Source organism: Atractosteus spatula, chromosome 5, assembly GCF_055471065.1.
Source record: "Atractosteus spatula isolate fAtrSpa1 chromosome 5, fAtrSpa1.hap1, whole genome shotgun sequence".
Lineage (NCBI taxonomy): Eukaryota > Metazoa > Chordata > Actinopteri > Semionotiformes > Lepisosteidae > Atractosteus > Atractosteus spatula.
The window spans coordinates 32,610,448-32,624,415 of record NC_142710.1 but is presented as its reverse complement, the minus strand read 5'-3'; the positions used below and the strand labels follow the sequence as shown (position 1 = coordinate 32,624,415).

Below are 13,968 nucleotides of genomic sequence, written 5' to 3'. Positions count from 1 at the left end.
AAGAAGTTACAGAACCAAGGATTTCAAATGATCACTTCATGTGACCCTTTCCCTTGAATGCAGATGTCAGAGACAGGTTAATTTAATTTTGTGGGGGCATATTGCCCTCCCCTTTCCTTATGTTACATTTAATATTAAATACTGCATATCAACTTTGGATATGATATATTCAATGCATTTTAATTGTAGAAACACCTTCGAGTGCAAATCTGTAGCCCGGCATCTGGAATAAGCTTCTTGTTACAGCTGAGTTCTGAATGACTTAATTGGGCCACTTGCTTAATTAGTACAAGTTAACATGCTCTAGGCTTCTTTTTGCTTACTTGACTATTTAAAGCTACCTGAAAAACCGTCAGGCATCACAGTTGTAGGATTCAGTCATTTTGTTTTTATTTTTTTTCCCTGAGCACCTTGGTTCTGTGAAAACTTTGCAAGAAAATAAATCTCCTAGTTTTGTGTGTTGCAGCTGTCCCCTTTCCGCCCACTCATCGGCTGACAGCTGAGGAAGTGTTTGACAATGGTAAGCCACGGGCGGAGGTTCTGAAAAACCACCTCATAAAGGAGGGGCGACTGGAAGAAGAAATAGCCCTTCGGATTATTAACGAAGGAGCTGAGATACTTCGCAGAGAGAAAACTATGCTAGATGTGCAAGCACCAATTACAGGTGAGAGCTTTCGTCATTCTGATTGGTTATGTTTAATCCCTGCTTCTGCAGGAGGGTAAAATGTGAAATGATAATTATACAGTAGATTTGTGTGCATTAATATATAATTATATACTGATTACATTTTTAAAGAGATATTTACAAGGCAAAAATAAAAGCCGTTAGAGCATACTGCTCAGGGCTCCCTTTGTGGGATGAGAAAAATGCAGATGGTTTAAACTACTTCTTGAGTCACAAGCAAAATGATAGAAACAGCTCACACTGACATCACTCTGTCCTTCAGGCACTCGGTCAGCCAAATGAGTTGCTATTAGGTCGCTAGAAGAGAATCCCCTCGCTGACTCTACCCAAAACAATCCTGATGGCTCACAGCCAATTCAGCACTAGGACTCCCAGCAAAAGGCAGAGAACAGCATAGCCTGGATTTGACCTAGTAATGCTAAGGTCATAGACCTTTTACTGTTCGTTAAAGAGGATTTTGAGCTTCCCCTTAAGTGATTTTACTCCATCATTAGGTCTGTTTTTGTGAAAACATGTCATTTTAAACTTTAGTAAGAGCATAGGAAAAGCTACAGATGAGAATGAGTAATTAGCTCCATCTAGCTCATCTGGTTTCTGGAAAGTCAGAGTAACTCTTTGTGTAAAGTGCCTCCTGTTCTTTCTTTTATGTTTTTCTGCTTAGTTTCCACTTGTGTCCTCTGCTTCGTGTTTCAGTGCTAATTCTGAAAGAGTGTATTGCGTTGATGTTCTCAATGCCTGGTTTGAATCTGTTCCCTTTACAGTTCTCTTTTTACAAGACGAATGTAAGCTGAACTGTATGGACACAACCCCTTTTTCTCTTTTAGAAAACTAATTGTAGGTTTTCCTTCTAAGTATTAGGAGATCTTATTAGTGTTATTATCCATAATACATTTTTGTTGATTGATTAGTGCACAACTGACATGATTTCAATAGTGTGTAACATAATTTGTTCCACCTGATTGTGCCTGATTCTATTTTTCTTTACTTAGTGTTTGAACAATATACAGTAAGAATTATTGACATAACAGAAAAGCTAGCTTGATGTGAAGATGGTTTTCATTGAACAAAGTATATTATCATTGGTGTAAATCTAGAATGATTCCCTTCATCGTCAACTTGAAACGTTCTCATAAGTAGTGTATACATGAATTGGACACTGGATCATATACTGTATTTATGTTATAATCACATGGATATTTAAGATGAGTTTAAAACACATTATGATCCTTCAAAAAGGAACAAAGATTTTTCTTTACACTTGTCTGACATAAGCTGAAAGTGGTCTTCCTCTCACTTTTGGAAGGGTAACTTAGTTTTGGTGTAACTTATATACCTATATCGGACTATTATTTTATTGTTTCCAACCTGGGTTAGCTTTTTTAAGTCCTCTATAACGTATTTGAAATGATAGCTTATTTTTACCTACGATGCAGTGTGCAAAATATTGCATAATGAATCTTTATTTTTTCTGCCTTTCATTATGATCAGTGTAGGTCAAATTAGTGTTTAAAAGTTTGGTTGAGGCAACAATGGTGGGCTAGCAGTAGAATACAGAGTTACTGCTTCTAAAAGCTTTAATAGCACTGAATGTAAGGCTCACCCTGAAATAACCTTCTTGTCAGCATAGGAAGGATAAAAATTTGTTTACATTCTACTGTGTTCCATTAGCATCTTCTTACACCACATGCCCTGCAGTCTAAGGTGTAGCATCAGACAGAAGCCTGAGGAAGCTCTTAGCTCTTAGCTGACATCCAGCAAACCATAGGGATTGCTGTAACAGGATACTCTAGGAGACTACAAGCCCACATACCCTAGTGACACGTAGCCAGTAATGTGCTACTGCTGTTGGTTAATGACAAAATCCTGTTTTGTGAGGCCCAGATTGAAATATAAATGGAACTGTTGCTGGTTGAGGCACTTATCAGCATACATAGTATTTAAGAAAATGATGAACAAGAATGCAGTTCTTCACCTCAGTAACTGAGCGCTCTATCATTTGTGTAAACAATTAATTTTAAACTTTAACTCTTGTTTTTGTGTTAAAATAAAATATTGTACAAATATTTCTGTGCATTTTGTGCTGTAGGGCAGAATTTAAAGTTGGAGAATTACAGCTCATTAGGGTGATTTAATGAGTTACATAGTATTTTGTTCTCGCATTTGGTATGAAAAGGAGGGCATTTTGTATTGAGATGTCATGAAAGGATTTTGTGCTACTAAACTATTTAGAGATATGAATGTCATTTCCTGTCCCTGATCCATGAGATAAAATTCACTTTAGTGGTTTCGTATTTCATTAAATTCTGTGGAAGATTTGGGAGTTATTGTTTTATCCTTCTCCTTCATTCTTGTAGTTTTCCAAAATTATGTAAAGTAATATTTGAAATAGAGGTTGTCATCTAGATTTCAAAAGGGTCTTATTATTTTTTTATAAAAACTATTCTATCTAAATATAAGAGACTTTAATTATATATTTTTCAAGTTTTTTCAAGTCTTTATTCCCATCACTTGAAACATACTTGTAACTTTTTTTACATTAATGGTATTGTATGGATTTACATACACACATACACGCATACACCGCCAGCTAAACTACAATGATTTAAATCATTTTAAAGTTTTAAGTATTTTAAGTAGCTGTTTGTCTTTCAGTGTGTGGCGATATTCATGGGCAGTTCTTTGACCTGATGAAGCTCTTTGAAGTGGGAGGATCCCCAGCCAACACTAGATACCTCTTCCTTGGTGACTACGTAGACAGAGGCTACTTCAGTATAGAGGTAAGAGAGAACAGAAGATTACGCAGTTTGAAGACTTTAACTAATTACACCTTTATGGTTTTCGGATAAATATATTGCCTTATTATCTTGCATTTATAAGCTACCAGATCTGCACATTGTTTAATCTCCAGTAGGCAGAAAACTGTGAGCGGTCAACAGTGACATGATCTTTAGAGCTTCTGCCTCAAAAGCCTAGACGCCCTCATCCTGTTGTTGGTTGAGGTGCCTTTCTTCTGGGAATTTGTACTTTCTCCTCGTGTTCATGTGTTTATCCTCCTGGCACTCCAAGTTTCTTCTGCTTTCCAAAGACAATAGTGGTAAGCTAAAGTGCCTGTTCTCTGATGAAAGGGAAATTCCCTGAATTAACCAACCCTATCAGAAGCAGCTGTTAGAATGCTGATGCCAGAATTAGTTGTGAAGGGGTTTTGAAGACTAACACCGAAAACAGAATCTTGTGATTACACAGTTTACTCCTATTTCTCAGCATGTTTATTTTGGAATACATTGTCTGAAAAAAATATACTAAAACAGTATGCAGCAGTCAACTGAAATTATATATATATATTTACCGTGTGAAAGCTTGTGTTTTGTTTTCTGCTTGTATTCATGAATTTATAAATGCTTTGCTTTCTTTCACAGTGTGTTCTGTATTTGTGGGCACTGAAAATTCTATACCCTACCACATTGTTCCTATTAAGAGGCAATCATGAATGCAGACACCTCACAGAGTATTTCACATTTAAACAGGAATGTAAGTATAAAGCACATCCAGGTGCATGTTTTATTGCTTTGAATTGCTGTACTCTGTACTGAAGCTTGTAATCATTACCTAACTGTTGCAGTATTATAAGATAATATTGTACAGTTTTACAGTGTTTGGATTGGAGGTATGCGAAAGAAAACAATTATATACTTTTAACAAAAAAAGACTTGCACTTAAATTATTAATATGCACAGGTCATCCATATTATGGCTGCAGTAAGAATATAGCTGGTTTAATGTAAAAACATAAATACTGATGATCATTACTTAAAAAAAAAACTTTCATAATGTTGATTGCTATTACAGAACTGAAAAGTATGTGCTGTTCTGTCTTTTAAATGTATCACCCATAGTCCCTTGTCAAAGCAGACAACTGAAATTACTGTTTATAGGTTATAGGCTAGACAAGTTAAAATTGTTTTTTTCCTAACCAAAATTCAAAGCATTTTGTTCAAACTTACTGCTGTATATTTATATAGAGGCCTGGCACTGCTCATATACAGTAGCTTTCTGGACGGTGTAATGTTTAACATTATTAAATTGTAACATTTAAATTTTTGGACTGATTTTACTCAGGTTGGATTGTCATTATGCAAAGTCACTCATTTTGATGTCACATGAGCTTACTTGATCATTACAAATACTGTTTTTTCAGCGTCATTGGTGGTATAAAAATGTTTGTGGGTTTTTTCAGCATAGAAAAAGTTAATATCAAGAAAAAATACTGTTTATATAAAGGCATTAGTTTATATAAAGCCACTCAGTGAGTGGCTTTTCTTTATAGATTTGAAACTTGGTCACACTTCAGACACTTGATTTGTTTCTTTGGATCTTTTAACTTTCCAGGTAAAATCAAATATTCCGAAAGAGTGTATGATGCTTGCATGGAAGCCTTTGACTGCCTACCACTCGCCGCACTGTTAAATCAGCAGTTTCTGTGTGTTCACGGAGGCCTTTCTCCGGAAATCCAAACTTTAGATGACATTAGAAGAGTAAGTATTACCTTATTTATATCTTAATGAACACATTTACACCAAAACGTGCATTTACATCACATACAGTTAAGGCTTTTTTTTCATGTTTTGCACTACTGGGTCTCAAGAATAATAATGAGCCATCCAGTATCTTTTTACTTAGTTTAAAATCTGCTTTACTTTGCACTCTACTGATGTCCTGTGTTAAAGTCAGCTATAGCCAAGAACATAAAAGAGACTGAAAATAAGTCAATATTGAGAAGGAATATAATTCAGAACATCAGAATCTAAGAATGTTATATATTAATTTGTTGTACTAGTGAATTTTAGAAATCTAAAATAGAACATTTTAATACTTGCGTTTGATAGTTACACAAATATTCTTTTCTTTGTGTTTGCACAGTTAGATAGGTTCAAAGAGCCACCTGCTTTTGGGCCAATGTGTGACCTGCTGTGGTCAGACCCCTCTGAAGACTTTGGGAACGAGCAGTCACAAGAGCACTTTAGCCACAACACTGTCCGTGGATGCTCATACTTCTATAGGTAATCTGGGTTTTTCTACACACCTACTGTTGACAGTTCTTTAATATCTAGCCTCTGCACCCCAAATTTGAATATTACCCTTTATTTTTTGCTTTCAGCTACCCTGCAGTGTGTGAATTTTTGCAAGCAAACAATTTGCTATCAATAATTAGAGCACACGAAGCTCAGGATGCAGGGTAAGCCACTTTAGACATAAGTGTAACTTTGTTGTTCTGAGCTAAAGTCATAAGTTGTGTGCTTAAGGTTGCGTTTTTACCTGGAATAATCTGTTTGTCTTTTCAGGTATAGAATGTACAGAAAAAGTCAAACCACAGGTTTTCCATCACTAATCACAATTTTTTCAGCACCTAACTATTTAGATGTGTACAATAATAAAGGTAAGTAACAGCCTCATTGATAAGTATTAATCCAGTACTGAGCTTTGAAGAACATTGTGTAATATTTGACTAAAGGTGATGTGGTGGTTATCTTTTTGAGCAATTTTGGGGTCAAATTGGCATACTATATCCAAAATTAGGTTATATACAATTCAATACATATTGTTCAAATTTGTCTATATTTCTGCACTACTGTAGTTTAACACATTCATCCTAATAATCAGAGGATAAGATAAATTATTGAATTTAATAATTAAAGGTAATGCGGTGCTAATTCTGAATGTCAATAATTAATTGACTCTGAAGGAAAATAAAAGATTTTTGTGAGACATACTGTATAAATGGTTATCAAAACAGGACAGGTTTTCTAGGTGTTAGATTTCAGTTAAAAGTGTGTCTATAAAACTGTGAAAGAATCCACTTTCACCTAACTGCCTGCTTCTTAAAATGAATAATACTGGAATTTGCTTGTAGGGACTTTCTGAGTCCAGGTTTGTCTTGTATTCATCTTTCAGATACCAAAATCATAATTTATTTAATAGCCGGCAACCAAAACACAAGGCAGTTTTATTGTTCTTTTTCCTATATCCCGTTTATTTCAGATCTTTCCAATGGCATTTGTTGTTTTGACATTTAGAATTGTGAAGCCACAACCATAAAGTTTTGATCTCAATCACTGTCATTTTAAAGTATACGTTTGTGTCATGTACCCATAACAGTCTCTCTTTTTATAGCTTATTATATTATTGTGATAATATTGTTTATTATAGCTTTTTGTTTGTTGGGAAAAAAAGCATTTACTGTATGTTGGCTGCTGTCATATTCATTCATGATATTGTTACAGTTGTACTTTTGTAAACAACTTTTACGTTGTACAATAAAAAGTAAAACCTATATGCATCCTTGGGATTTTAAGGGGTTTTGTCATTGCAGCTGCTGTATTAAAATATGAAAGTAACGTGATGAACATCCGGCAGTTCAACTGTTCACCACATCCATACTGGCTGCCTAATTTCATGGATGTTTTCACGTGGTCTTTACCATTTGTTGGTGAAAAAGGTATGTGAAGTATACCCAAATCTTTAGAAAATGAGTTATTTGTGCTAAAAATGTTGTCTTGAATCTGGTTACATTTCCTTGTATGTCCACTTGCATTTTGCTGGGTGCACTAAGTGCAAAATAAATGCTTAAAACCTATTAGGCTTCTACTGATAGTTCAGAAACATAATTCTGACAGTCTTTTATTGCCATCATCTGCAGGGAAACCTGGTTAACATTCTTTTGGCCTCTTCTAGGACATCTGACCTCACTGGAAGCCCATAAAGCATGAAAAAACATTTTGGATATGATATTTAATTGATGCTATACCTATTGCTAGATAATCTGAAGTCATGTTATACATTCAGCATATGTGATTAATGCATTGACCACCAATAAATTGTCATATTAAAATAGTATTATTAAACATTGAAGCATTTTATTTTACCAAAATCTGTTCAAATCAAAGATTTTAGAGTTAAACCTCTTTTCCAATTATCATGTTGTGTGCAAATACAGAAGCTTCTGCTTTCAGGATAAAGTAACACACTGTCTCTAAATCAGTTACAGAGATGCTGGTGAATGTACTCAACATTTGCTCCGATGATGAATTAATGACAGAGGGTGAAGATCAGTTGGACGGTAATAAAAAACTTTTGTTTTGTGAGATTTTCTTGTCTGTGTTATCTTTTTTATAACCTGCATAATTTAAAAAATTCCAGATTCACAGATGGTGACTATCTTCTTTAGTGGTTTTGTTTTTGTTCTAGAATCTCACAGTTATGTGTACTGCATATGCTCAGGACAAAATACAATATTAAATTGCGTACAAAATATGTGTAGTTTAGATGTGTGAACTTCGTTCTAGTAATGCTGTATTATTTTCCTTCAAGAGATCTTTTTATTTAGATTCTTTCACAAGGTGTTTTTGTAAGCCAGTCCAAAGTACAAATGTAGGGTCAAATCACTGTCACAGAACTTTATTAATGCAGTTATATGTTAGCTGCAACTTAGTATGAGAAAGATCTTGAATGGAATATGGAACGTGTGTAATAGTTACTCAGAAAAAAATATTTCACATTTTTTATAAAATTATAGAAACATTCTTGAAATTAACAACTAACCTGGGAACACCTGCAGAGCAGGTTTCATGGAGTACTTGAATAGCACTAAACTGTCCCTTTTATTGGTTTAAAAAATCTGCAAAACTAGAAATCAAAGTGTTAATATCATTTTATATCATTTCCATTTTCCTGTTGTTTGAATTCTTAATTGATAAGAATTCATTGGAATGTATTATATATGTGATACTCTGACATCATTCTCTGCCTAGATTGTCGTTAGTAACTTTTTTATAACACATAAAATACCACAGTTGTATAGAGTTGTTTTGTGTAAATAGACCAAATTGTATTTTCTAAATTTATAATGCATCTAGATAGTACTACAGCTTGTGTCATTATGGTCCTCCCATTTTGTCTACCACTTACCAGTTGTGAATAACCTCGCAATAAATATTTCCAGAATCCAAATTTATTTTCCAAATTATTGTTTTAGTATCCAAATGTATTAGTTGTATACAGCACATAGTATTTAAACAACATAACATTCTATAGCCTAATCACCCAATGAAAGCTGTGTCTAGTGTGTTTTTCTATACTCGGTTTCAAAATGCCTATAGAAGACCCCACTCTACTCTGCCAAATGGCACATAAATATCTGTTTTTTATCAATAGCTTATCTAAAATCCATTTATTTATGAACAGTTCAGTGTGAACTGGTCCTGGTGGAGATTGGGTGGGTCTCACTACTGGTTTTGGGAGGGTTTAGTGCCCTGCAATATGCAGCAATACCACATAACCTTCAATATATCACTTCTGCTTCCATACAGTTTAATATTAGTTTCCAGGTACTACTTCTAATAAATAGATACAAATGTTATTAAAGGGAACAGCATTTCACAATTTTAGAAACCTAGAAAACACTATACAGTCATGGATCTGGCATTTTAAACATTGTTCTGTGAACTATGCTTGGAGAAAAATTTTCCTGAATTTTAACAACAATCATGAAAAAACTATGTAATATGCAAAAGTAAGATGCAGAACAACAGGAAAATGCATTTATATATTTCACCTTTCAGAGTACATTAGTCTGTGCTGCTGAGGAATTTTGTTAATTTGCCTAAACGTAACCATTATCCTAACGTTGATCTTTCCCAAATTGATGCATTTAATTTGTACATACACAAGTAGCCCAAGTGATGTCAGGAGACCACAAATATGACCCATACTAGGGGATTTTTAATCTTTTTCCACTTTCTGTGTAAGAGGTATTTAGCTTTACAGATTACAGGTATCTTACCTTTTTAGATACCATAAAATAATTATATTATAAAAAGATAGACTATTGTATTATATCTGCGGATGAAGTAAAGTACAGTACATAGTACATTAATGTACTGAACACACATACAGTAAAATCAGCTCAATCATTTAAAGGATCAAGTTGGTTAATATTCTTAGTATCTACTGACATGAAGCTACTGCTCATCTTTTGCTGTATTGGAATTTTCAATAAAGAGGAAATTAATACATTTTGTTTATTGAATGTCAAATTGTGATCATCTAAAGTTTCAACTTTTGAAAGAATAAGGTGCTGAAAATAGTTTGACTCTGATACAGTCAGATATGTTGTGAATAATAAGGTCTGTGAAATTCAAAGTCATCTGACAAGCACAAAAAAGTTTGTAGTTAGACCTGTCGGTTATTATAATATAAAATGTCAAAGTTGTGCTATTTCTATCTTAAACTTTCACATGGAGTTCAACTAAAACAAAATGCAAAATGTGTTTATTTGGCAATATATTATCATTAATTTATTCAAGTTGCACAATAGTATTTGCCGTGGTAGAGTATTAAAGAAAAAAAAAGATTTAATGCTTAGCAAAATCTTAGTACTATATGTATATTCCAGATTTACTTTACTCCTCTACCTCTACAAGGTCATCAGCCATACTTTTAATATACCCTATTGTTACTTGATAGATTTTGAGTGTTATTGAGAAATGTTCTGTACAAAACAAAACTTACACTGGGCCATGGCTTTTACCGAAAACCACAGAGGAACATAGTCTTGTGGAGTTTTTTTTATCAATCATTGTCTCAATTGAATAGTAGCCCCATGAAACATTGTCACAAAGCAAATTACAGGCAACTACTGACATAACTTCAGAAATAATGTATTTTACTACAGATTAGACTTTCTAATGTAACTGTCTGGGTCTGACCTGAGGAAAATCCTTAAATCTGTAGTTGCACTGCCTCTCCACTTTTATAGAGTAAATTGTTTTATGTTTGTGTTATGTTGACCAGCTTTCATTTATTTTGTGTTCTTGTTTAAGGGATATCCTGAAAAGTGGGAGGTCACTTTATAGTTGAAGCAGTGACAACAATAAATATTCAAACTGAATCTGGCATTTTATCTCTTTGGGTACTGTCTGGTTATTTAGTTTGTGTTTGACAGGTTGGCATTGCATGTTCTAGAGAAATTTCAGTAAATTCAGTGTGCTATGGCATTTTCAGCAGAAAACAGTGGCTTTAAGGTGTTCTTAAGGCTAAGAATAAGATTGATATGGATTATGATATGATTCCCATTAAATATGTGCACCTTTGTTTTGTATGAGTCACAGGTTGCCTGTAAGCTGCTTAACTTCCATAATTGCACATTTTTATAGTAGTAAAATTGTGATTAAACCGACTTTCTTCCAAGTGGAACAGAAGACCGATAAATGAGTGTGGGACTCCTTAGTATTTATCTTCATATTGGAAAATTAAGATTTTCCAATTGAAATTATGTATTGTAAATACTGTAAGTAGTAGGAATGATTAGGTTTGTAGAAGTGATAATGTTGAAAAATTAAACAAATACATATACTGTATAAGGTAAGTAAAAACTAAATTTCAATTACATTTTCAATGTGATATAATATTTTAAAATGGGTGGAATTTGGGTTGATTTTTATTCATTTCATGTAGTGTTTCTTTGCGCTTCACAATATTTTTATTTTGAAGAAAAAAAATGAATTTGGTCTTTAAAAAGCATCACTATATTAATTTAATGTATTATTAATAAAACTTCAATTTGTATAAAAAAGCATAAGTGTCTAGGAATGTAAAAAAACATTGTTTTATTGCAAACATGCTAGTTGCCTAAAAGGAGTGTTTTAAGTCATTTGTTGGTTTGCTCTATTAATCTATAGATGTTCAATGTGATTAAATTATACGTAGATATTTGATATAGTGAACAAAGGAGTTTTGGTTTCTGCTAAACTAATGTTTTCTGTGTTGCAGCTTGGCTTCTTTCTCTTCCTTTTATTTCTTCACCTTCATTCTAGTGTACATCACCATCTGCAATTAAATTCTTTCTGTTTTTGTCTTAATTCACTCGTTCTCTTCTTCATCACACTTCTTTTATTCTGGATTCTCCATCTGAAGAGCGACTCATTTATGGCAGTAGAAAAGGTACAGACCAGACAGAGCTGTTATGCTGTGAAATATGACTTGAATTACAAAGCACCATTCATTACAATTGGAAAAAGATTTAATTTCTTAAAAACCTAACATACTATCCTCCAGCAAATAGAGACTGGATATACTAAGTCATATTTCTGGACATCTGTCTTTCTGTGCATGAAGTTTTTTGCTCTTTGTTCCTTCTCTTTGCTGTCCTAGACTCTAGGCTTTCTTCATTCTTTACCTGTTTATTGCAAACAAAATATGTGCATGAATAGAGGTCATTTAGCTGCTTTGCTTTGCTGTTTTGTTTTGTTACTCTTGCATGCTATAGCAGATTAAGCCTAAATCGAATGCAATTATACCCCTAACGTTAGTCAGTATTCATCTAAAGTTCAAGCAGTTAATTTGTAATTGAAAATATATCAAGTCATCGGTTTGTGTCGTTAAATGCAGACATTATGTTAAGGTAAGAAATGAGGTTTGTTGTAGGTATGTTTTGTAAGATTACAAGTTGTTTTCTTAAATTTTAATGTTTGGAGTGCACATCACTCAGGTTGTATTTGCAGTTTGTAAATGAAAACCTAAAATTGCTCAAGCATTTTGTTTTCTTATTTGAGCTTTGAAGCTTGTCTTTTACTAATTTGGCTTATTTAGATTATTTTTCCTGTTGTGCACATACTACATCCAGGTAGCTACAGGCTTTTACCTATTTGACAGCTCCATTTATATCTGGCCTGCAGTCATTTCCTTTCTATATTGTTTAAGTACAGAGAGAAAATAAATGGAAGGTCAAAAAGTGACTGAGGAAAGTGTGACTTTGGTTTGACTGCTGCATTTCCAATAAATGAGCTAAGAAATACCACATACCCATGTGTTAAAACTGCAAAGTAACAGGGTTCTTTAAGATAATTCACAGAGGAATAAATAGTAAAGAGTGTACATTTGACCTGATCTTGTGGTCATTCTAAGAAGCATTCTGGTAACATAATAGGAACTGAACTATTACACTGCTGATCTGGCATTTGATGGCCAGACATTTAATTAAAAACATTTTAAAAGCTTCACTGTAACTTGGTTCTAAGTAATTTGAGACAATTTTCCTTTGTTTCTTTTCCTTAGATTATCAGTTGCTATGGTAACTGTATATCAATATAGGTTGTGTCTCTTTGTTATGATATTATTTACCAGCAAACTTTGTGTTAACGTGACCCTAACTTGCTTTCCCCACATGTATTAATTGATATTACAATATGGGTCAAGATCATACCCAACACAACCCTTGTCACTTTTCTTTTGAAGATCTGTGTTGGCTGCCAATATTGTAATTTTATACGTGGTGAGAAACAAAATGAAATTCCAAGAAACTGCTGACAGTATTACAATGTTTATTTTATTTTTTTTATGTAAAAGAATGACAGCAGTTTCATAAAATGAATGTATGTTGAAGTGATTTTGTGCTCACAGTCTGAAAGAAATTAAAATGGTTTAAACTTTTGAATTAAATACTCTGTTTTAGCTATTTCCATATAAAGGAACATTTGAATTTATTTTTTTCATAATATGTCCATCTTAAAAAAGTCTGCCTTATTTTAAATTCAATTTTCCTTACTTCATATGCAAGTACTTAAAAATGTTTGTGTTCTCATTTTGGGTATTGATCTTACCAAAAATAACGTGGTCGGAGCAGTGGCTCTGTGGCTAAGGATCTGCGCCTGTGGCTGGAAAGTTGCTGGTTCAAATCCTGCAGCCGGCAGAGGAATCTTATTCCATTGGGCTCCTGAGCAAGACCCTTAACCCAAACTGCTCCAGGGGCGCTGTACAATGGCTGACCCTGCACTCTGACCTCAAGCTTCTCATGAGGTCTTTGTGTCTCATGGAGAGAGAGCTGGGGTATGTGAAAAAAAAAAAAATCCTAATACAAGAAATTGTATATGGCCAATAAAGTGATCTTATCTTAACATGATCTGCTGTATTATTGCTCCCTCTAGAGGCCAGCAGTATCTAGATGGAGTTGACTCATTAATATTGAAAATAGAAGTTAGGTTTTAAGGTTTTTGATCCTTTGATTTCTAACACTGTTCTGTTCTAAATCAGGGTCCATTAAAACTGAAAAACATGAAGAAACCATAATTTAATGAGTATTAAAGACATGTTGATTTCAGAATCTTTTAATGACAAATGTGTACAGTACAAGTTAAATGAATCAGAATATTTCAGAAAAGTCAAGTGTCAGTTTCATGTTATTTTGTTTTGTGAAACTGACAAGATGTATTACTACAGTAGCTTATCAGTATT

At 33.6% G+C, this 13,968-nt stretch overlaps 1 protein-coding gene across 8 annotated transcripts in view; it reads left to right on the top strand.

Annotated features, from left to right (window-relative positions):
• LOC148834980 (serine/threonine-protein phosphatase 2B catalytic subunit beta isoform) overlaps window positions 1-13,968 on the top strand; it is a 36,682-nt gene that overhangs the window by 9,863 nt on the left and 12,851 nt on the right. For 4 of the 8 annotated variants that reach the window (XM_088915213.1, XM_088915209.1, XM_088915217.1 and 1 more), the window contains exons 2-11: window positions 467-664; window positions 3,338-3,462; window positions 4,102-4,213; window positions 5,071-5,216; window positions 5,602-5,741; window positions 5,840-5,917; window positions 6,024-6,118; window positions 7,052-7,177; window positions 7,721-7,798; window positions 11,653-11,679. In XM_088915213.1, coding sequence (XP_088771339.1) covers window positions 467-664; window positions 3,338-3,462; window positions 4,102-4,213; window positions 5,071-5,216; window positions 5,602-5,741; window positions 5,840-5,917; window positions 6,024-6,118; window positions 7,052-7,177; window positions 7,721-7,798; window positions 11,653-11,679 — 1,125 coding nt within the window. The remainder of the gene's footprint in view (window positions 1-466; window positions 665-3,337; window positions 3,463-4,101; window positions 4,214-5,070; window positions 5,217-5,601; window positions 5,742-5,839; window positions 5,918-6,023; window positions 6,119-7,051; window positions 7,178-7,720; window positions 7,799-11,652; window positions 11,680-13,968) is intronic. The other 4 variants (XM_088915214.1, XM_088915215.1, XM_088915212.1 and 1 more) reach the window with 1 other exon arrangement.